The sequence below is a fragment of the Microcaecilia unicolor genome, chromosome 5 (genome assembly GCF_901765095.1).
Source record: "Microcaecilia unicolor chromosome 5, aMicUni1.1, whole genome shotgun sequence".
Taxonomy (NCBI): Eukaryota; Metazoa; Chordata; class Amphibia; order Gymnophiona; family Siphonopidae; genus Microcaecilia; species Microcaecilia unicolor.
Window position 1 is genome coordinate 296,358,144 of NC_044035.1, and position 23,326 is coordinate 296,381,469.

The 23,326-nt window shown below is 40.3% G+C and overlaps 1 protein-coding gene across 2 annotated transcripts in view; it reads right to left on the reverse strand.

The window, feature by feature from the left end:
- Positions 1–2,292: 2,292 nt before the first annotated feature.
- The window catches only part of DUS2 (dihydrouridine synthase 2), a 164,944-nt gene continuing 143,910 nt past the window's right edge, over positions 2,293–23,326 (reverse strand). For both annotated transcript variants that reach the window (XM_030204304.1, XM_030204305.1), the window contains exons 13-16: positions 18,952–19,095; positions 12,650–12,737; positions 5,593–5,666; positions 2,293–3,647 (exon numbers count right to left, since the gene is read on the reverse strand). In XM_030204304.1, coding sequence (XP_030060164.1) covers positions 3,410–3,647; positions 5,593–5,666; positions 12,650–12,737; positions 18,952–19,095 — 544 coding nt within the window. In that variant the 3' untranslated portion in view covers positions 2,293–3,409. The remainder of the gene's footprint in view (positions 3,648–5,592; positions 5,667–12,649; positions 12,738–18,951; positions 19,096–23,326) is intronic.

Here is a 23,326-nt window from a genome sequence, read left to right on the forward strand (position 1 = left end):
TTTGAGTGGGTGGGAGGGATTTAAGGATGTCAGTTTAGGCAATGATGCAAAAAAGTATCATTTGAAAGATGGGACAGGTAGTTAGTTATTTGAGCAATTTTATAGGAAAGGATTATCCAGATTATAGTCATATAGATGTTGTTATTGGGAATAGACTTAGGTTATCTAGTGTTAAAAGAAGGTCTTATATATTTTTGCACGAAATCCTGGTGGTATTTCTTTTTATGAGTAAAATGATTTTAATCAACCAGTACCTAGGTTCTTGTGTAAGAAGAGAGAGATTATTAGGGACTTAATACATGATAATAATGTAGGGCTAGGTTGTATTAGAGAAACTTGGCTGACAGATTTGGATAGTCCAATCATACTGGAAGTTTGCCCACCGGGGTACAAGAACTTACATTGTGTGTGTGTGTGTGTGTGTGTGTTAAGCGAAAAAAGGGGGAGGGATTGGTATAATATAGAAAAGTTTTTTCCATTTGAGATTATTAGATTCAATGGTTATCCCAGGATTAGAAATGATGCTATGTCAATTATGCGATGACACCGTTTCCGGTTCTTTAGATTTTCTGTTGATCTATAGACCGCAAAGAAACTGGTTGACAATTGAGACTCAGTTTGTTGACTTTGTTTCTCAGTATTCAGCTACTTTTACTCATCTTCCTTTGCTGGGGATTTAAACTTACATTTAGTTAACAACTTGGACCTTTCAGTTGATCAATTGTTTTCCTGCTTGGACTCATTGGGTTTTTTGTTAACAAGCTTGTACCAACACATGAAAAGGGTCATTTGCTCAATATTATTGCTCTTTTGTCGAAGCAGAATCAGAGATGTTCAACTTCTGATCCTGAATGGACAACTGTTCTTTGGTCCGATCATTTTCAGGTGAATTTTACACTTTATATTCCTCAGCTTAGAAGACACATTTGGAAGGGTGTTCAGGCAAACCAGGTTTGTCGACTGTTTATAAATGGATAGGTTTTCTAAGAAAGAGAACTCATTATGTCAAGAAGAATAATATATTTTCATTCATATGGAGATCAGACTTTGGTGTTCCACAGGGCTCACTACTGTCTCTGATCATGTTTAATGTATTTATGAATTCACTGTGCTCAGTTCTGGAGACGTCAGGTTACTGTGGTTGCTCATATGATGATAATATGTTTGTTTTAATTCCAGTTTCATCAGATTTCTCAAGATTACAGATTACTATCTCTGACTGTATAGCCCTGATTCAATCTTGGGCTAGTCAGCATCTTTTAAAACTAAATGCAGCCAAGACAAAATTGTATTTTTGTAATGATACTACTTTGGTCCCTTGCAGTATGACTTCAGAAGAACAGTTATGGTTTGAAAAATCCTCTAGAGTTTTAGGTATTATTTTGAATATTCAATTGGCAATGATTCCACAGATAAGTTGTTTGAGTACAAAGTTATTTTGTAAATTACGATAATTGAGAGCAATAAGATCTCTTTTTTTTTTTTTTTTTTACTGAACACTTTCGCATGCTGGTTCAAGGTATTGTGCTACCTCAGTTGTACCACTGTAGTGTTTTATATGTAGGATTAAGTTTAATTAAAAGGCTGCAATTATTACAAAATACTGCAGCCAAAATAATCCATGGCTGCTCTCGTTCTGATCATGTGACACCATTGTTAATAAGCTTACAATGGCTACCAATTTCTGCACGGATATTCTTTAAGACGGCTTGCATTGTATTTAACATATTACAGGGGAACTATTCTTCTCTTCTTCCACAGTCGACAGCTTATCCAGTTTTCAGAGTGAATTCTTGTTTTCATTCAACTTTACAATTGGGATTTCCATCCGTTAAAAAAGTCCGGTATAAGAAATTTCATGATGGATCTTTTATTTTCCAAGCTACTAAATTGTGGAATTCTTTACCAGTACAAACTCAGACAATTTTTGGTTCTCTGAAGTTTCGTAAAGGACTGAAAACTTATCTTTTCAATAAGTACTTGACTGAATAATTCTGTAGGACTTTCTTGATTTTACAGGTATGTTTTTGAATTTATGTAACCTGCTTAGATTCAGTATTGATATTAGTGAGATATACATACCTTGAATAGAACAGAATAGAATCACTGGTTTTGTCCTCTTGAGATCATCAATCTCTTAGCTTCCCTCAGTTGATTCATAAGATTCAGTTTGAGAATATTTAAGTACATTAGATAATATTCTAAGAAAAACAGCACCTTTCTTTGCAGTGAATTAGAACTATATGGTCATATAATTAAAAAACAAAACAAAACAGAGGAGGACACATTTATTTTCTGATTTTTAAAATATTCAGTAAACAACACAAAGAGGGGCTGCGGTTATAAAATATGCAAGAACTGTTTCAAACCTGAATTATACATAAAGAAAACCTCTCCAATCCCAGCAATGATGTCCTCCTGTGGTAGAACTGCTTAATTTAAAAGCAGGCAAGAATAGCAGTTACTATTAATTCTGAGGTTAAATTAAATTATTTCCCTACAGAAAAAATACATGCAAATTAGGAGAACTGGTTGGGCCATTGTCTACAATGATCCCTTTAAAACAGAACAAAAAAATAAAAAACCCCCAATAAAATCCACAGGGAAACCTGAATTACCCCTGACCAACAGCTAAAGGCTGCTTCAGATGCACCTGAACCCCAGCTGGAAGCAAGACAGGCATGAGAAAAGTTATTTTCTTAGTACCAAGTTAGATTATTTTTACATGCCCTTCTTTTTTTAGCAGCATAATTTTAGAAAAAATACTGTCTTGGCATTTCTTTTGCCCCACTGAAGTAAGATTAGTCCTCTCAAATGCAGCAGAATTCAATATTGATGCAAGCAGATGGCATTACTGCTGCACTGGAAAACAAATTGAGGCCACTTTCTGGCATAATGGGTCAAATAACTGAAAGCAAGTCCTTACTGGAGTTTAAACAAGTATGCAATCTGATTCATACTCTGACGCAGTATAATGCTGTGGAAGAGAAAGAAAGTTCATGTGTACAAAACCTTTGTTACCAGCTGGCTGTGAAAATTCAGTATATGTATGCAAAGAATATAGTAAAATAATCTAGGAATAAAAATAAAACATTCATGGGACACTACAGACCAATAAATTATTCCCTCTCCTTCAAAAATGTACCAAAACTCTGAATCTGTCCTAACATTTGCTCTAGGCATGTCAGGCAAATGGTCTCTTGCTGCTGTCCATTGAATCTAAAGGTAGTTCAATGTTCATGTGAAGCACCTGTGCAAATAACAAATGAGGCTGGACTTTTCTCATGTACGCTTGTATGCAATGGAGTTTTTAATGCCTCCAGCAGAGGCAAGGTAGACTTCCCCACCAGGTTCAGAACAGAGAAGCTGCTGCATTTACCATGGAAATTCTTGATTTTAATATTCAATATCAAGATGCCTGGGAAGTGTCAGCATCTGAAACATCTTGGCTAAAATGAGCTTTTTTGTGGGAAGCCTGTGCAGGCAGGCAATCACCATTTTCTGCATGGTTCGAGAACTCCCTGTCCTCCCGCTTGCGTTTGTGCACTAGGGTATTTCCTTCCTCACTCAACTTGCCCTCTGGAATGCCCAGGGTCCTCAGGCAGACGATGGCTGCAGCCTGTTCTGCCAACTTCTTTGATTTGTCCCTGAAGAACAAAGATTTAGTTCATGAATAAGAAAGGATACATTTAGGACAATGCAATTCGTTTGTTGAAGAAAAATATCACTGGGCTCGATATTCAAAAGTATTTAACCGGCCAGGAATGGCTCCTGGCCAGTTAAATAGCGTTTTAGCACCTAACCAAAGATATTCAGTGGGAGATAACTGGTTATCTCTCGCTGAATAGTTGTAGTTAGTGGCTAGCTGCTTAGGCACGAATATTCAACACCAAAATCAACTATGTTTAGTGATTAAAATAAACCACATAGATAGGAGGCCTATCTTTAACCAATAGCAGTTGACTGGTTAACGCTGAATATTGGCTTAGCTGGTTAAGTTGCTGTGGGCAAAAGTGAAACTAGATATCTGGGTTTAACGCCAGTGGCAGACAGCAAAAGCACTGCCTGCCGCCGGCTGAGTATCAAGGGGCGTATCTCTTAACACAGCAGCATACTCAAAAAATATCTTCCTTGCTTTTAAAAAAAACTAATAATTTCCTTAGCAGTACAAATTGTTTTTAATCACATAGGCTAAAGTGGCATTGCACAGTGTTCAGCTGTCTAATGCTTCATTACTAAATCGAGGTACAGTTCCCTTTTTAACTTTCTTACAGAATAAGTTTAGAAACCAGTTTCAAACCAGTTTTCAACTATCTTAAAATGCATATTAAAATCAGCTTTAAATACATTATGGAGACAGAATATAAGACTAGACCAAATTTAGCTAGGTGAATTAATATTTCCACTACCTTGCTGAACAACCTTCATAGAATAAGGATCAGGGTGGACATTGATTTTCAAAGAGTTTAGATGCCTAACTTAGGGAAACAGGTCTCCAAAACTGAGTACTTTGAATACCGACTGTGTTTGAGTACTGAAATTTAGCTCCCTAAAATGTAGGCATGGTCAAGGGCATGGTGAGGCAAGGAGATGAAAGTTAGGTGGCCTGATGCCAATTTTATGTGCTAGACATCTAATTTGACTGACCAATCTAGATTCTACAAGGTTTAGATATAACAAGTCAATGTTCCCCCATGCTTTGCCTCCTACCACTGAATTAAAATGAAGATCCACAGACAGCAGCACATGGCCATTAATGGCAGAAATAAAAATTCTGTCACTTTAAGAGCTGTGCTAATCCACGCACTAAACCTACTGCCAGCCATTTTTTAGCACGGCTTAGTAAAAGGATCCCTAAGTTTGTACCTGAGAGAATAGAGGGTTAAAGTGACTTATCCAAAACCACAAGAAGCTGAAGTGGGATTTGAACCGGGCTTACCTGGGTCTCAGCAAGCTAGTCTAACCATTAGGCTACTCTTCCACTTAGATTTAATACAGACCTCTGCTTTCTACAGGTCGGAATTCTTTTCATTATGAAGTATGAATGTGAAAATGTACCACTTCTTGTTACCCAGCTTATCTTGTAACAAAAATGTCAAATCATGCTAATCTCAGCAAGACAGAGAGATTACTATGATGGGGCAGGTGCTTTTTACATAGATTTAATAATAAAAAATAAATTTTTAGTCCAAGATAAATACTTCCCACTGTAGGCCAATCATAGGCCATTATGTACTTATAATGGACTATGTACTTAAAATGGACTTGGGAAAAATCCACAATTCCAGGAATAACATGTATAGAATGTTTGTACGTTTGGGAAGCTTGCCAGGTGCCCTTGGCCTGGATTGGCCGCTGTCGTGGACAGGATGCTGGGCTCGATGGACCCTTGGTCTTTTCCCAGTGTGGCATTACTTATGTATTTATAAATCTGTATTCAACTATGCAAACACAAGTAATTCACAAGCACAGTTACCATATATCTATATATATCACTTGACCTAACCTGAAGCGACTTAAAATTTAAAAAAACAAACAAAAACAAGCTCACCTTCATTTGCCCACATACCATCATCTCTAAACGGTACTTACCATAAGCTTGATCTGTATTTTTGATCAGCTACAGTCACCGTGGAACGGAATAATCTATCTAATGGCTGCTGAACCTGATGTATAAAGAAAATTAAAGTTATGAATTAAAGGGAATAATGATTGTTCTTAGCAAAATTAAAAAGGCCAGAGAGCAGACCAGTTTAGAAAGCTATTTATAAGGGCACACAAAGTAAAACAGCTGGGCTTAACTCTTTCCTTGGGCTTCTGCAGATTCAAGGTTGTATGTGTGTCTAATGTTTCTAATTGTGATCCTTTTTTTCTAGCATGCACTTGCTAAACCTTTAAGATCATTTTAGCCTTCTAACTAAAAATCCTATTTACAAATTGCATTGTACCTATACTAAAATGTATCATCTACAATATGCAATTATTATGCACACTCATAAACTGTGTGCCATTGATATTACTTCCACCAATTCTCCAAATAGCCTATGAACATTATTCAAAATACTACATACATACTAAACTGAGCAGGCTCGGCCCTCTTTTTCTGGTGGTTCCTCCTCTTTATTTTATAACTGGAGAGAAGAAAGCCTGGCACAGGACTTGTGCATGCTGAGGGGAGAAGTGGACCCCTTGCGAGGAGTTTTAATCCTTTCAGTACTGAGTGTTTTTGGGAAAGACTGTGCCTACAATAACAGGATTTTTTCACACTTTTGGCTCTTCAGAGTTGTAACGAGAAACAACTTGTAAGAGATGAACACAAATCAGTTCAAACCTTTTTTTTTTTTTACTGTAATACAAATCAAACCACCATAAAACATACAAAACAGTTATCTATCTATCTATCTATCTATCTATCTATCTATCTATCTATCTATCTATCTATCTATCTATCTATCTATCTATCTATCTATCTATCTAATATAACTATCTAATAAATGTGTGTGTGCAACAAATAACTAAGGGCCCTGTTTACTAAGCCGCACTCTATTTATTTATTAGGATTTATTTACCACCTTTTTGAAGGAATTCACTCAAGGCGGTGTACCTTAAGAATAGGTCAAACATGAGCAATAATTACAGCAGTAAAAATATTCAAATAATACAAAGTATGGCACAGTATACTACTTACAATGTCAACACAATATGTAATAGAATATTTTAATTGACAGTGTAGGGTATAAGCAAAGATGGAACATATAGATAGGTAAGAGGAGTTAGAAAATAAGGTGACTAATTTAAAGAAAGTTGCTTATAAGGTCAGAGTGATAGTTAAATATTATCTCAGCTAGGGCAGGAGTGGATAAACATGTCCTACTGCAGTATGTGCAGCCTGTGCCACTCCTTGTATGTGTGAGTGAGACTAACTTCTTCCATTAAAGGCCTGGTTGAAGAGCCAAGCTTTCACCTGCTTCCTGAAGTAGAGATAGTCTTGTGTGGAATGTCACAAGTACATTCCAGAGTGTGGGGCTATTCTGGAGAAGGCTCGCTTGCGGGTATCACATCGTGTAATGTCTTTTGGAGAGGGTGTAGTTAGTGATAGTCCTTGAGAGGACCTTAGTGTCCTTGGAGGTGTGTAGAGGATCATCCTATTCTTCAGGTACTCGAGGCCATTTCCTTTAAGGGCCTTCAAGATCAGACATAGGAGTGTATGCGTGCTAACCTTTTAGTGCATGCTAAGAATTAGCATATGCTAATAATTAGCACACGCTAAGGCTAAAGACACCCATAGAAAAATATAAGGGTGTCTCTAGCATTAGTGCGTGCTAAAAAGTTAGCGTGCCTACAGTGCAGCTTAGTAAAGAGGGCCCTAATTGTCTAGTTCCTCAAAGTAATATAACAAATATGAAAAACAAAATAATTTGTAAGTTTCAAATATTCATGAAAACATCTGTACAACAAAACCAAAAGGCAAAAGCATACATAAAATAAAAAGTGCACAACGCAGAAATAAGATCTGTAGCTCTGTCTCTATCCTTTGCTTGGTGTTTGTATTTCACCAGTGCTATCATAGCAACAAAAACACTGCACTATATCAAAAGCAAGTCCACCACAAACCCAACAGTTTTAGTTTCTCTTTTAAAATGTGCTTCTTCTGGTTTTCTCTTGCTCCTGAATTCTTTATTCTCTCAGGGGATTAGATTTATTTGGAGCTGAGAAAAAGTCTTTCAATCAATTACAATGCTGCATCACCACTGCCTGAAGGGTAGTGACATTGGCTCACATGATACTATAGAACGGATATTTTTCAAATGAATTTATTACCTAGGTAAGCAAATAGTTACTTGGGTGCAGTACTGTCCGTTGAAAATTGCTTCTCTCTTTGGTGGATTGGGGATGGGGCAGGGTTGTAGAAGATCAGGACTGGAAAAACCCAGGAATTTAATTGAAATCCCCCAAGCATGCTTTGCGGCACCGACCTATATGTGAATACAGAAGTACCCACAGAACAGTCCGGTCCCAAATTTTCGAAGGGAAATGTAGTGGAGAGCTTTCCTTTTAAAATTTGCTTGCAGGCCCAGAGGCCTAAAAGCAATAGAGACTTTTTAAATAAATTTTGTTCCTCTATAACATCATGGGCAACACTCTGAAATTTAGATGTTTGAATTTTGATTCATTATTTTTTAGGTAACAAAAGAACACTATAACATAGAAAAGATCTAAAGCCCCTCTCTTTCTACTCAGTCCCCTGGCCCAAAGAGAAATTTTCAGTAGTAGAATAGCTGATTGTTCATAGTCATTTCTAACAAATACAAACAATAAGGTTCTCCTTTTCCTTGTGTGTATTTTATGCAAAGCATGCTGATGGAAAACTGCTATGATAACAAGTACAGGATACCTTTGCCAACTCCTAATTGAAGAAAGCCAATCACTGGATCCACTGTGCAAAGTCTGCAGATTGGGTAAAAATAACTAGAACCGTATTAGTGTGCAGTGATGCCAACGCAGCTGTAAACTTTTCAGTTCTGGTCATCACAAGATTGGTGTGGACTGGGGAAGGAGGGAGTAAGTGTTTTTTACACACACACAGAGTCACATACATAGACACACTCTTGCTTGATCTTAGACATACATGTTTGCTTTCTCTTTCTCACAGAAACACTCAGTCCTGAGCACAAACACTCTTGCTTGCTCTTTCTCTCTCAGACGCATCTACATGTTCTCATACATACTCCTGACTTCTCTATCTCCATGACAGGTAAGTACCCTTTCTTGTTCTCACACATACACGGCTCCGTCTCTCGCTGGCATGCATACATTTTTACTTTCATATGCACACTTTCTCTTTCAGACAAACACAGTCTTGCCAGTTTTTCTCTGCTGCATAACAGAAAGCTCAGGCATGATTCTCTCTGAAGATTCACTCTATTGGATTTTGTTATGAGAAAAAAAACAAAGACAACCCCTTTTCTCCCAGCCACATGAGAACCCTCTAGGGATAGAAAAAGTACCTGCATGTAATGTGTATAGTGCTGCGTACATCTAGTAGCAATATAGAAATGATTAGTAGTAGTAGTAGTGTGCAAAATATGCAAGAAAGAGATAAAAGAAGTAGCTCTGGAACAGGAGTCAGCAACCCCTGACATGTTTTAAAGAGTTTCCCCCAGCATGCCAGCCCAATTCCCTAAACCTCAAATCGCTCCCTTCTCTTCCATGTACTTCTTTGTAAAGATAGTGTGCTTAGAAGCAGGAAGCGATCAAGGGTGTAACAATACCCATGTTCTCAGGCTCAGACCTTTCTTCATGCCCTACTTTAAGTACTGCTACTGTCATTAGGCGCATGGAGAGGGAGGATCAGAGTTCTGCAGGGTTTCTTCAGGAAATAGATAGTAGGCAACATGACTTCTATCAGTATAAAGAAATATGACTTTGGTGGATAGACAAAGCAGCAGCAACAATGTGGGTCATAATATAAACATCTCCTTCAGGAATGTTGCACTATTTATGGAGCTTTGCCAAAAAATGTGGCCAAACCTTGCCCTGGAGGATTCAGTATAACAAAATGAATGCCACTTGTGCTCCCTTCTTCTTTGTGCATGTTCTCCACTTCCATGATTATACCTTACATATGAAAATAATTCTCTTCACATTCAAGCTGGAATACGAATAATGAATTTGGAGCACTAGGGGGCCAAATATTTGGGACAGCCCTAATAAGAATCATGAAACTGCCGTGAATGCAATAATACTTAGCACACAAAAATTCAAACTTAGAAGAAAGCAATGATACTGTTCAGAAACTAGATTTCACTTCAGGACTGATTTTACATTACTCTTGCCGACAATATGCTTGGAGTTTGGCAGAGTTTTTGGGTAAAATGATTTCAGTTCAAGGATATATGGAACAAGTAGAGAGATGCTGATATTGTAATTCTTAGCTATTACAAAAGATGGGTAGAAATCCTAATACAGTACAGTCTTGGTTATCTGACCTTCGGTAATCCGACTACAGTGCGTGTGTGTGTGTATGTACACACTATACTACATAACAGTTTATGCTTACAGTGAAAAAGGGAACAGAATTGGGAAGAAATAAGTGTTCTGTGGAGGTCTTGGGGTACAAATCCAAAATGGAAACCCCCTTTACATTAGTATCTAGTTTTAAAGAGTTCTTGTGCTTTATTTTCTCAGTTGTTAACTGCATTAAATCAGAGTGCTACTGGGTTGGTCCTCTCAAAGTCTCATAAAAGCATCAAACTATGCTGATATTTAAATTTGATAATTCACCTTTTGTTAAAGTACTAAGGCAGCAAACAATAGTAAAACAAATTTAAGCAGATGATTAAAAACAAAATATAAAATAGATTAAAATCAATAAAAAATTAAAAACTCAGTTAAAAGCCAACAATGAACAAAAAGAACCAATAAAATCAATAAAACCACATATAAACACAGGTACTCTCGGAACCTGGAAATCAAAGTGACACACTCAAAACCTTCATTAAAACACGAGTTTTTAAACTCATTTTAAACAGGAAGATTCTAAACAGAATTCATAAGGTAAGGCATTCCAGAGATGAGGAGCTATGTAGCTAAAAGAGGTATGCCAAACCACCTTCAGTATTCAGGGAATAGATAGTGACAAAAGATTGTTCTCAGACAACCTCAGAGGATAAACAGGACTAGAAAAACTAAGATTCACAAGATAGCTAGGACAACTTGAATATAAAAGCTTGGTGGGCCAAAAGTCGAATTTTGAACTTGAAGCTGAATGTAAGTGGAAACTAGTGTTGATGAAAAAGGAGAGGAGAAACAGGATCCCTTCTTTGGGCATAATAAAGAACCCTAACTCCTGTATTTTGTACAGTCTGTAGTTATTTTTATTTATTTGGATTCTGCTCACACCTTTTTCAGTAGCAGCTTAAGGTGTGTTACATTCAGGTACACTAGGTAGTTATCTCAATTCTTTGCTCAGCAATCCATTATATAAGGACTTACAATAATCTAGTTAAGAGGCTTATGAAGCAATAATTGGAGATTTTACTCCATTACAAACATATTAAAGAAAACATGTCCTCAGAATTAAAAGGAATGGCCTGAGGAAATCTGTGACCTGACAGTCTACGATGTGTCAGTGGAAACCCCCCAGGGTAACAATATCACTCGATTTAAGTATATTTCCTAAAATACAGGGACAAAGGCTACAGCAAACATTGCTCCTGGAAAACCAAACATTTAGTAATACACACATAAAGTACCTGTATATATATATGTAAACCACTTTGGTTGTACCACAGAAAGGCAGTATATCAAATGCATTACTCATTATCCATACACAGAACAATTAATCAATCAAACAACTTTGAATTTCAGTATACGAGGACTCTTAAAAGCATGAGTTGGATATATTGCAGAGTAGGAGTGCTCAGGCCTTCTGAGAGACGGAAGGCAGCTGCCATTACAATAGTGCCCCTGCTAGCCAAAGAGTGCTATTTACTGTGGGCCCCTTTTACCAATCTGTGGCAAAAGGGGGCCTGCACTGGCGTTGGCGTGCGTTTTTCACGCGTGCCAAGGCCCCCTTTTACCACAGCGGGTAAAAGGGAAGTCTTTCTTTCCTGCAGGAAACAGCCACGGGGAAAGTAAAGTACTTGCTGTGCGGCCATTTCGGGGGGGGGGGGGGGGGGGGGGGGGGGGGGGGGCCCTTACCGCCACCCATTGAGGTGGCAGTAAGGGCTCCTGCGCCAACCTGGCGGTAACCAGGCACTGCATGTCACTGTCTGAATACCGCTGGGTACTCCAGCGTAGTGCCAGATATGATGGCTTGCTAGGGGTGGGAAGAACCGCTGGGCTGCTGCGGTAGCCCGGCAATACTTCCTGTTTAGTGAGTGGTAAGCCCACGTTGGCCTTACCGCCGCTTAGTAAAAGGGGCCCTATGTGCCTTGGAGGAGCCCTTGGCTTGCAGGTGTTCCGAGGGTGAGGAGTGAGGAGGGCTGGGGGGGAAGGTTGAAGATGGAAGGAGAAAAAGGGGAGAAAAACAGACAGACACAGAAGCATAAGAGTACCCTGTGATATTTACTTTGCAAAATCTGATGGGAGCAGAGAACAGGAACTACTGTGGTCGACATTCAAAAGCATTTGTCTGGGTAGCAGATAAAGATATTCAGCAGCACTATTGAGAGAGACTGCTGAATATCTTTACAGGCTGCTACGGCACTATTTCGATAGTCTTGAGGCGGTCCGGGGATGAGACCAAAGTTAAATGGATAGAGGTGATTAGGGGTTGAATAACGTCGCTACCTAGACAGTGCTACGCACTCATAGCAGTATCCGGATATTCAGGTGGAGCCACCACCTAGGTACTGCTGCTAAATACTCAGATTTGTGCCCTCTTCCTTTGATGGTTTTATAATGTTCCATTGGTTTCTTATCAGCTGCTCCTAGCCTTATTTTCACTCATTTGATGGCAGAGCAACTTATGGTCTTTGCTCTTAATGAGTTTTGGCAACCAATTGATTTTATCTAACAACTTAGAAGTTAATTTTCATTTTCAAATTACATCATGTTTCCATTTCCAACAGCTATGCACCTAACACATATACCACACTGCATGCTCAACCTAGCTCATGATCAAAGAAGAAAGAGAGAGACTTACAGTTTCATATATTGGTTGAAGATGCTTCTCTTTTCTGCACCATTCCAGCAGACACATTTTTGGTGTGATCTGTGGTGGATATTCCCTCCTGTGGACACAATTACACCCAAAATTAATGGAAACGTTACCTCTAGATATGCAAATCAGCCTGAAGGCTATGAAACAGGACAACTTCTGACTGTATTCTACATCCTTGTGCTATGATTGGTCTCTGCTAACTCTGCTCCTCTCGAAAGGTTCATGCTTGGCCAGCACTCAAACTCCATGCCAGCTTAGGAACTCCTGTGAAGCTAATGGTTGCTTTGTTGGGAAGGGTATGCAAACTGGATAGAAACAGAGGGAGGCTCCCCTGGGGGTACAAATGAGACTGCAAGGGGTACTGGTTGCTGCAGGTCAATAATTAGCTAACTGGTATGAACATGTATCCTGCTAATTAAAAGTTTCGCATTGCCTTACAGTACTGTGCCATGCTAACATTTAAGGTTCTTATTTTAATGTTTAAGGTGCTGTATGAAGATGGCCCCACCTATTTGAAACCACTTTCATTGTAAGGACATCTTGCTATCTTTGCATTCTCCAAATACTGGTCTACTGTCTATAACTAATGATCATGTCCTATCAGTTGTGGGTCAGACTGTAGAATGATCTGAGTTAAACTGTCTATATTCTCAAGAGTTTGCTTAACTCTAATGATGTTTAACATTTTTTTGGCTCTGTTGATCACCTTGATTCAGATCCTTGGTTTTAGTCCTTACTTCCTTGCTGAGACATTCAAATCCTAGTAGCTTATGATGACCAGGATCCTCAATTGCAGTCCAACTGTATCCTTGCCTTTGCTAGAACTGAACACTGGATTAAGTTTCATTAATTAGTTCTCAATCCTTTGAAACCTGAATTAATGTGGTTTTCAATGAACAGATTGCTTCCTCTTTTTCAATCCATCATTGCCAGTGCACAAATTCCTCTTTTGGACTCATGTCTGGTCCCTTGTAGTGATAAAGGATAGTTCATTTTAGTTAGCCCTGTGTATTTCACCATTAGTTAAGAGATGATTTTCTTCTCTTTGGATAATTTGCTTGTTTGGGCCTTTTCTCAATACTAAAGCACCGAAAACTCTACTTCTTAATTGTGCTGTTATTCTGTTCTAGAGTTCTGTTTTACTATTCTGTGGTGATGCACTACTGCCCTCACTGTAAAAGATCTTCCCAAGTAAATCTCCTGGTCAGTCCTCCTTCTTCAAGGAATAGGATTGAGGTCACTTGTAAAACAGCCTTTAGTCACCCCTTCATTGTGGAATTCCCTTCTTTTGGATGTCAGAATAGGAAAGTTAATTTGGTAAATCCAAGGAAGGTGTTTGAGACTGGTTGTTTCGTATGGCCTTCCCTGATTCTTGGTCTGATCTGACAGGTATTTGACATTAAGGGCATTTTGTTTTTCACTTTGCTACAGCTATAACTCTTATGCTGGTTTTTGAATGGTTGTCCTATTTCCTCCTCCTCTTTTTGTGCCCAGGTATTGTCTTGTGGAAGAGTAGCCTAGTGGTTAGTGCAGCGGGCTTTGATCCTGGTGAACTAGGTTCAATTCCCACTGCAGCTCCTTGTGACTCTGGGCAAGTTACTTAACCCTTCATTGCCCCAGGTACAAAATAAGCACCTGAATATAATATGTAAACCGCTTTGATTGTAACCACAGAAAGGCAGTATATCAAGTCCCATTCCCTTCCTTTCCCCTTCCCTTTTGTTGTTTGATTTGCTTCCATGAATCTCTGTATTGTAAATGGCTTTTAATGGCAGTCTTCTGTACAAATTATGGTAAAAACAAATATCAGAACAAACAAGTAGCCTCTGTGATATTATTCATGTTACGCTGCAATACGCTTCGAATAAAAATTTTTATGTTTGTAAACAAATAATTGACAAAAAAAGTAAGCTGTGTTGTGAGGTGCCACAGTTGCCTGGTGACCCAGAGCTGTTGCCAGACCAACTTGGACAGTGTAAATCATATTTAGAGTCCCCTTCTGGCTTCCTCTCAGTGTGTGAGTGGGAGCAACTGGAGATGATAGGATGTCAAGCCTCAGCCTATACTTTTGATAGCGTAAAGCTGTGAGAGAAATGACAGGCAACTCAATCAACTCAGTTCGCTGTCAAGAGAGAGAGAGAGAGAGAGAGATAACCAGCTGAGCCACCCAGCTCATCGAGAAAAAGTAAGGGAGAGAAAGTCCCATGTACAGAAAGTGAGACAGTCCAGAGAAATTAGCAAAGGACAGCAAGTCAGCTAACTATAAAGACATAGAGATCAATTTGAAGTGGCACTGCAAGTACATAAAGTTAAATGATCCTATCTGTTCAATGCTGAAAACGCCCTTACCATTTAAAGTTATACCTGCTATTTACGCAGCCTAACTTGGATTAATGTCATCCGGCAAGTGGCTAACATTCTATTTGCTTTCTTAGCCGCTTCCACACACTGCGCAGAGAGTTTCAATGTTTCATCAACGATGACGCCTGGATCCCTTTCCTGGTCGGTGACTCCTAATGTGGAACCTTGCATTACCTAACTAAAATTAGGGTTCCTCTTTCCCACATGCATCTCTTTGTACTTGCTCACATTAAACGATCTGCCATTTAGATGTCCAGTCTCCCAGTCTCATAAGGTCCTCTTGTAATTTTTCACAATCCTATTGCAATTTAACAACTTTGAATAACTTTGTGTCATCGGCAAATTTAATTACCTCACTAGTTACTCCCATATCTAGATCATTTATAAATATGTTAAAAAGCAGTGGTCCCAGCACAGACCCCTGGGGAACCCTACTATCTACCCTTCTGCATTGAGAATACTGACCATTTAACCTTTCAAAATAGGAACAAGTCATTAATTCATGGCTCTTGGTGCTGTTTGTCCGCTTTGTGTGGTTTGTACTTTGATCCTCTCTGTGTTGTTGACAAGATGCATATAAACAGTACTCACATAATTGTACCTTCATATTAGGGAGGTATTTCTGGAGAAAGAGTCATGACAGAGAGTACACTCAGTGTGCATACTTCTGTGTTTCCAAACAGTGGATGCCTACTTTTTCTGACTCCTTTTAAAATTGATTCAAAGTGTACAGGTAAAAAATACCCTCAGATTTTACACTTATGAGCGCTTTTTTTTTAAAGTTGCTCCACCTTTGTTTCCTCAGGCACCATTACATTTTCTTTTCCTGATGCTTATCCTCCCAAATCTTATTTCCTATTGTAAGCTGCTACAAACACCAAATCCACTCACTTCTGGTGGAGCCATCATGCTGAAAGGACACGAGTGAGAACTCTCCATGCCTTTCGCATCGAACCCTCACTGTAAGTGCTGCTAGATGGGCAAAAAGAGGGAAGGAAGTCAGAAAAATAACTAGTTGTAGCTCAGTGATCTTAAAAACGCCTCGGGTGTTGAAAGGAAGAGGCAACCCATCGATAGAGGAGATGTATTCCAATAAGGCCGTGAAGCAGGGCCCTGGAGTGACAGCCAGTCAGGAAGTGCGGGGAGGACTCTTCTTTACCCCGGCTAGAAGTGGCGAATGACGTTCTGAGCATGGTATTGAGAGTTCTGCAAAATGCTAAATCGGAAATAGTGAATATGGTGGTGAGCAAACCTGAAACCAAGCTCGAGGCTTTACAAGAAGATAGAACAAGTGGAGGGCAGAATACACAACGTGGAGGTGCAGCAAGACTGCATAATCTATATATTACTCTTTTCTCACCCCTCTAATTATGTATGCTTAACTGCTGACCATTTTAATTTTGTAAACCGCTTAGATGTCTACATGCAGGCCCTAGCGGTATATCAAGTGTAATAAAATAGTTCCACTGCTAAAATAACTTTTAGCATTGAACGTATGTTTCCCAAAATCATGTTCTTTTAAATATGGATGCATGCCACTACCTTCTCGTACATGAGCACACAACTATGGAATGCATTACCTACAGTCTTAAAAGCAATTAACGAAACAACTATCTTTCGAAAATCTCTGAAGACATTCTTCTTCAACAAGGCCTACAATGAGAACCTATAGCCTCACGGAGCCACCTCACCAACCCACTCAATTATGAACGCCAGCTTTCTATAACTACCCTAATCACTCCCTTCCTTCTTCTTTCGTCCCTACTTATAATCACTTCACATTACTAATTGTACCTGATATCCTGTAATGACAATGATAACAAAACTATGTAAGCCACTTTGAGCCTGCAAATAGGTGGGAAAAATGTGGGATACAAATGCAATAAATAAATAATATAGATGTCAAGGTAGAGTTCCTTTGAGTGGACTGATCTTGCAGAGAAGAGGCACTAAATAAATCAGAGTCAACAGTCCAGGCACTGGTAATTGAATCTGGTGTAACTGTAGTAGAAGTGTATTTTGGGTGATCTGAATCAAGATTTTTCCTACATTAAAGATTATATGCCAGTGGTCAGAATAAGGTAATGAGTGAAGGATAGGAACAGAGAGCGTCAGGGACTCAGTATTAAAGGAGACCACCACATCTAATGTATGGCCAGCAGTATGGCCAGTGGGTGTTTGAATATGTGAGGATAAAGCAATACCATCCAGAAAAAAAAGAAAATAGCGCACAAACGGTGCTGATAAGTCCTCAGGGTGAAGGTTAAGATCTACTACAATAAGATTAGAAGTATTAAGGGCATGAGAGGTAATAATGGCTTTAAGATCCACTATGGAACTTGTGGTGATCGGAGGGGGCTGGTACAATAACAGCAAATCTAAATCTGCTAGACTGTTCAAACGTACAGACAGGAATTCCAACAAGCCCATGGCTGCATGTTTCTGACAGTATATGATAACAGAGGAGGAGTAGATGATTGCCAAACCTCCTCCTCTTTTTCCCTGTCTGTTCTTATAATGAGCAGAATAACCTGACGGGGTGGCCTGGTTCAGATATGCTAGATCAGAGCCGTCCAGCCATGTCTCTAATAAATAGAGAACATCCAGCTCATAGGTAAATAGTAAACCTTTAATTAAGTGACGTTTCCTGGGAAGGGAACATTTAGTAAGCCTATTCAAAGGTCCAAAAGTTACAAGGACTTACGCTGGGGGTACAAATATTGTAGTAGCAGAAATAGGAACTAAAGTTCTTACCTGAACGCCGGTTCAAATCGATGACCCCAGAGTAATGGAATATAATTCATAGAAACTATTGGCTCCAGTAACAGGGTCACTAGGCAGAAGGAAACCAGACCATGACCATACCAATACTGAAATGTCAACATGGTGAGTCAAATAGTATGTATAAGGAGTTGTGGAATTTTTTCCATGGGATGCGGTCAAGGTAACTCTTGGAGCAAATGATCACAAAACATTATTAGCCAAGTAGGCTCGAGGCACCCACTACTCATCCTTGAAATGAACTATGAAGAACAGATTTAGTTTTTCGGATTTGCCTGGTTCTTGGCCTGGTTCTTGGCCTGACTCCTGTCTGAGACAGGATACTAGGTTTTATGGACTTTGGTCTGACTCAGGATGGCTTTTCTTAAGTTCTTATGAGTGAAAGATAACAGACAAATTACACTTCTTCAAATTAAAAAAAAGAGAATGGGAGGTTTAGAAGTACAGATGGCAATGCACTGAAGGAAGAATGCATTGGAAAGTTTCTCTACTGAGAGTGTGAGCTCTGCAGAAGCAGTTGTGGTACTACTGGTGACTTGGCTTCAGAGGACTTGTAGGCAGAACCTAATGATTTAGCTATTCTAGAGTTCAAATTGTGAGTTAATTCCAAATCATACAGAAACAAGAGAACCTTCATTAGCTGTTAAGGAGCAGATTCTAATATTCAACAGGCTGGTAATTTGTTAGAAGTGTCATAGCCAAAAAAAAAAAAAAAAAGTTTAGCCCTGATTTTTAAGCATTTTTTTCATATTTGTTTCATCTATTGTTTTTTTTGCGTGCATACATTATGCATCCTACAACTTTTTTTTAAGTATGCAAATCAATTGTGTATGTGTTAATTTGAAGGTACATGCACATACAAGTGATTTGCATACACTCTAAATGTGTAGGCACCCAAATGAACCAAATGCAGACTTATAAATTCACAACCTTATAAAATGTATGCACAACACAAATGTATTTCCAAAGAAATAGGCAATACAGAAAGCATCTAGTACTGTTTCCGTGACAGTGAACAGCAGATATTTCAAACTTCTGTTCAAAAGGATTGAATATTTATTAGTACAATTCCAACTTTTGAAATGTTGGTGCGATATAAGCAATATGCCAAGAATAGGATATAGCTAGTTTCTCTTGCTTACCTGTCAAATTTAACAGCTCTTTGTATCACATCTGGATCCTCTACATGATCGTTTACTTCCTTCTCTATGGCTTCTAATGATGCTTTCTTGGTTTCCAGCAAAGTTGTTACCTCTTCATAGAAACTTTTCATTTCAAAAGCTTCACTGCTCAAAGCAATGAAAACCCATAAGCAATAAAAGATAATTATTACATTCTTAGTAAAAATAGAAAATTACATAATTACTAGTAATACAGCAATAATCTGCAGAACATTTGTGGTCAAATTGGTATTTTTATCACAATAATCTCTCTATTTTTAAGGAAAGAATTTGTAGTTATAAGGCATGCTTTACTGTAAAGTACTTTTCACATGACCCCCCCCCCCCATGCCCTTCCAATAGATACATATTCTCCTACATACACAATTTCTTCTGAACATAGTCCACCTGCACACATCCCTCTAAAATAAAATAAAAAATTCCTCATAGAAATAGCCCCCCTCATGCACTATCTAGACCCTCCAAACTTCTTTCCCATCAGAAGCCCCACATACTCTCTTGACATACGACTCGCCCTCACCACCTGAACACATACACACACTTACTTACATCTTCTCATGTCTTCACAAACACCACGACATACCCGCAGCTCCTCTACCCATCCTTCTACATATCCACAGACACACATCTCCCATATCACGCACACTGACATTTTACATTTTTATACCACCATGGGTCAAGCCCTTCTCTTCAGCAGTAGGGGTCACATATACTCATTGACACATGCACAAAACAAATGTGTACAGATGGAAGGTTAAATAGGCCAGGCAGAAAAAGCCTCCACGACTCTCACACTCATTATTTTGTGAAACATGCCTAGAAATGAAGATGATGCTGATATGTTGTGGCCACTGGTATGTTACATGCCCTTGTGATAACTTTTTGCAGCCAGTTATATTTTCCAGGCAGGCATAAACTGTGTATTATAATACTTTGTTAGTAGATGAATCTAGCCACCATGAACTTTCTATATATCTGATCAAGTATGTTTGACATGCTTAAATGAACCCTTAGTAGAGAGGTCATGTACTAACATTCCAAGAAGGGACCATAAAAAAATGAAAAGATCAAAGGGAGAGTCAGGGAGGTGTTACCCAAAACTTCTGTGCATTCTAAAAACATCTATTGACCTCACTCAGAATCTCAATCCAAATAGCAATGCTAAACGCTGACAACTGTATTGACTTTCTACTATAGAGTGGATGATGAAAACAGGCTCCCACGATGTCCCTCCTACATACACACCTACCCATCCACAGTCTGGTCATTCAGGATGTTCCAAGCTTAACAGACCACCAGGGGTGGACTGATAGTGATCTGGGCCCACGGGCACTAAGGGCCATGGGCCCCTAACCACCTATCAAGAGTGATTAAATTAGATGCAAGCTAGGGGAGAGTGGGTTCATTGTTGTGGGCCTTCAGGCACTGCCCTTTTGTTCCCATGGTCAGTCTGCCCCTGCATACCTCACTTGGGGGTGGGATGAGGGGGGTGAGGAAATAAAGCAATTTTAAGATTCAACTATGACTCAGAAAGCATGAGCTAAATCAGTTCTGCCATAAACTGAACACACTCGTTAAGCATGCAAAGCATAAAATAAACATTCTGATCAGATCATTATGTCCTAAACACATTTTTATTGCTTTGAACTAAACTGGGGTCGCAGAAGCATTCTGATATACTCTCTCCCTCCCGTCTCCACCCAAAGCTTCCTTAGTTGCTTTTCACACACTGAACATTATTTCTTGCTTTACAGCATGAAGCTTTTCTTGGCAATGAGATGGTCTGTGACTCTTCAGAGCCCTCTTCCGTTGCTGCTTCTCTGAGCAGTTGTGCTGCAGACACTCATCCCATAAGCCTGCACACTGCTGGTCATCATGATTGCAGCACCTTATAGAACTAGGGCATGAGGCACTGCTACTCTTTTGATCAGGAGAAGGTGGTACAGAGAATGTCTGTCTATTGCTGTGAATGTGCTGACCAGGGGCGTAGCCAGACAGCAGATTTTGGGTGGGCCTAGGCAAGAAGTGGGTGGGCACCAAATGTTCTCTCCCCCACCCCCACATCAAAAAAATATCTCAGCTGGTAGGAAAATGCTTCTCTCCAGTCTCCATCTTGGTAGTCTGCAGAAGGCATGCACTGAAAACTGGGCATTCGAAGGTGCCAGTATTGTGGAGAGCAGCATTTTCATTACCATGTGCTACCGTTGGATGGGCCTGAGCCCTAACTGGGTGGGCCCTGGCCCACCCAGGCCCACCTGTGGCTACGCCACTGGTGCTGACTCCAAGTAAACAAAATAAAGACATTGTTTTTTTTCTCTTCTTCCATTGCCTTGGTCTTTCCCACTCATTGGCTTGCGCGTGCTGACTATTGTGGGATTGTTTGTCTTTCCTTTTTTTGGATGGCAGTATTCTGGACTACTGCAGGGCTTGCATAAATGAGAAGGAATCAGTGGACTGAGGCCCAGATGCACAAAACTTTAACAACCCTTTAACCACCCTTTATTGAAGAAATTGCCAACCGTTTCATGTACTAAAGCCCATTTTTCGAGGACCGTAGCAGCTAACGAAAATGGAATGCAGATGAGCAATTAGTGTAGAAACCCTTTTGAAATGACATGCACTAACGTTTTCCCATTGGTTTAACGAAGGAAAACGCCGAGAAATCTAACGAGAGGTCTGTACCTCTCGTTAGTGCTCTCTGGCTAAAAACTCTAATGTAAAACTAAAAAAAAAAAAGAACAAGGGGGGTGAAAACACGCGCCAGGGGTGTCCTTTATTGACGCCCCAGGTTGCCGCTGCTCCCTGCTCCCTCTGCAAGCAATCCAGAAGTTAAAAAATAAAGGACCGGGAGGGGGCAAAGGCGCTCGTCAGGAGCGTCCTGTTTGAACGGTCTTGCCCCCCCCCACCCCGTCCGAGGTCGCCGCTGCTCCCCGCATTATAAATTTAAAAAGCAAAATGAAGAAATCCTTACTTTAGAAGCCCCGGCCGGCCCCCCTCCATTCCGCTGTACTCTTCTGTCAACCCCACAGCTCCGCCTCCTGACTGACACCCTCCGCCCCGCCTCCTCCGCGGGTCTTCGCCGCCATTCCCCCCCTCCATCGGGCCCCCCTCCCTCTTACCGGGCCCGTGCAGCGCCTCTCACCTCTATGTGAAGGCGCTGCACGGGCAAGAAGATCAGCTGACGCCTCTGTCTTCCATTCTTCCTTCGCGTCTCTCTCCTTTTGGGCCCACCCCCGTCAGACGCCTCTCAGATGGGGGCGGGCCCAAAAGGGGAGAGACGCGAAGGAAGAATGGAAGACAGAGGCGTCAGCTGATCTTCTTGCTCGTGCAGCGCCTTCACATAGAGGTGAGAGGCGCTGCCCAGGCCCGGTAAGAGGGAGGGGGGCCCGATGGAGGGGGGGAATGGCGGCGAGGACCCGCGGAGGAGGCGGGGCACAGGGCGGAGGGTGTCAGTCAGAAGGCGGAGCTGTGGGTTGACAGAAGAGTACAGAGGAATGGAAGGGGGCCGGCCGGGGCTTCTAAAGTAAGGATTTCTTTGTTTTGCTTTTTAAATTTATAATGCGGGGAGCAGCGGCGACCTCGGACGGGGTGGGGGGGGGGGGCAAGGCCGTTCAAACAGGACGCTCCTGATGAGCGCCTTTGCCCCCTCCCGGTCCTTTTTTGAGTTTTGTTTTTATTTTGGGAGCTATGTGTTTGTTTTTTTTTGTTTTGACAGTGGCATGCGCAGAGCAGCCAGCATAACGCTTGGCTGCTCTGCGCATGCTTTAGGGGCCTTTTACCGACGGGGATTACAGACGTATGATACCTTGTACTTTTCAATACTGCACCGAACATTTCTGAGCTGTTTTTTTAATGCATTCTTCGTTCTTTTAAATTCGCTAAGTACTTTTATGATTTTGATTTTTTTACGTTTGGTTGATGCATCTGGGCCTAAGTCTGCAGGTTTACACAGACAGAGAAATGAGAACGTGACAGAACTGCATTTCTGAGTTCCTATCAAGATAGATACGCAAGCAAGGCCACTGTCAGACAAGGTAATGGCTTTAGGAGAAAGAAGATAAGAGTGGATAGACTAGACATTTACAGGCATATGTACTGAAGCTTAGCATGCTTGCAGAATAGTGTGCAGAGAAAGCAGACAGCAAGTTGCTTGGGGTGGCAGTTTCGGGGGGGGGGGGGGGGGTGTGCAAACAGCAGTTGCAGTGAAAGCAAAACAATAGGTGCGGAAAGCCACACAAACTCAAAGAACATCAGCACATCCTTATACCTGCTTGGTGGTTAAGCAATATTCAAACAGCCCATTCATTAGGGTAAACTGGTCTTGTTGGGGATTATT